General features: G+C 32.4%; 1 protein-coding gene across 1 annotated transcript; it reads left to right on the plus strand.

The window, feature by feature from the left end:
* The first annotated feature begins 91 nt into the window (after positions 1-91).
* On the plus strand, positions 92-1,192 carry LOC102591018 (ethylene-responsive transcription factor ERF014). The gene has a single exon (XM_006351831.2). The coding sequence runs from the start codon at positions 171-173 to the stop codon at positions 861-863; it is 693 nt and encodes a 230-aa protein (XP_006351893.1). The 5' UTR covers positions 92-170; the 3' UTR covers positions 864-1,192.
* Positions 1,193-1,468: the final 276 nt, after the last annotated feature.

A 1,468-nucleotide genomic window follows, 5' to 3' on the forward strand; every position in this document is an offset into this window, starting at 1 on the left:
CCCTACCCCCACCCCACCCCACCCCCAACTCAAATTAGCCCACACCATCTATAAATAATCATCCCTTCCTCTAACTTCAACATCACTTCATCAATATCCACCTCAAAAACACACACAAAAACAAGAAAAAGAAGCAAACAAAACAACACTATTCTTTCAAGATTCAAGCAATGGTGAAGACAGAGCAAAAAAGTTTAGTAGAGCCAAACAAGAAATCAATGTCAATATCATCATCATCTTCTTCAACATCAAGCAATATCAATAACATGAAGATGAAGAAGAATAAGTACAAAGGAGTTAGAATGAGAAGCTGGGGATCATGGGTATCAGAAATAAGAGCACCAAATCAAAAAACAAGAATCTGGTTAGGTTCCTATTCTACCCCTGAAGCTGCTGCTAGAGCTTATGATGCTGCACTTTTATGCCTAAAAGGCCCTTCTGCTTCTTCAAATCTCAACTTTCCTTTTGACTCTTCTTTCTATCACCACATTGATCATCACACTTCTACAACACTCTCTCCTAAAGCCATTCAGAGAGTGGCCGCGGCAGCCGCGGCCACTCCTGAACAAAATGTAGGGTTAGTACTGTCAGATGACAGTACTAACCCTACTATTTTATCATCTCCATCTCCACCGCCTTCTTCTTCTACTACTACTACTTCTTCTGAGGATATAAATGATGTTTGTTTATTACCAAATTATACTTTTGATCAAGAGATGTCAATGATTGAGCAATGGTACAATTTTGATTCACCAAAGTATAATGACATGTTACATGGTACAGTTTTCTTTGATCCACCTTCAATGGAGGATGTTTATTATGAAGAATCATCAGCAGATATCCCTTTATGGAGTTTTTGCTAATCATCAAGATCTCACTTCAATTATTTAATTATTCTTTGAAAGAAAAAACAAAAAAAAAAGTTTTTTCTTTTTTTTACATGTGATGTCAAGTTAATTTTTTCTTGAACAACATCACTTACATAGACTAATTTTATTTATATTTATTACTATTAGGGGAAAAAAATTTAGGGACAATACAGAGAGAGAAGTCATATTTTCTGGACTCTCCCATGTGAGTTCCTAGAAAATTCTTGTTAAAGATATATTCTTTAATAGAAGTGTGTCATATGCTGTATCATTTATTGTGTACTCAAAGTGCAATAAAAAAATGGTGGGAAAATATTTATTTTTATTATATGGTTTGTTTTCATTAGACTTTGACTAGCAATGGCATGATTCAATTGAATTGTTCTTCATGATGGAATGATTTGAGACAATGTATTGATGTAATTAAATTGAATAGTTTAGTCATCACACTACAAAAAAAATCATTATTAATAATATTGAATGATTATTTCCGTAAATATTTGATTGAATCAGTGAAAAAAAAAAAAAAGGTTGAAAAATCTATTTTAATCATATGTATTTTTGATGGAAAAATCATATTTCACAACATAAATTTTTCA

Source organism: Solanum tuberosum, unplaced genomic scaffold (genome assembly GCF_000226075.1).
Source record: "Solanum tuberosum cultivar DM 1-3 516 R44 unplaced genomic scaffold, SolTub_3.0 scf00134, whole genome shotgun sequence".
NCBI lineage: Eukaryota > Viridiplantae > Streptophyta > Magnoliopsida > Solanales > Solanaceae > Solanum > Solanum tuberosum.

Excerpts from the sequence above, each read along its gene's own strand:
- LOC102591018 (XM_006351831.2), top strand. The coding sequence starts at position 171 with ATGGTGAAGACAGAGCAAAAAAGTTTAGTAGAGCCAAACAAGAAATCA.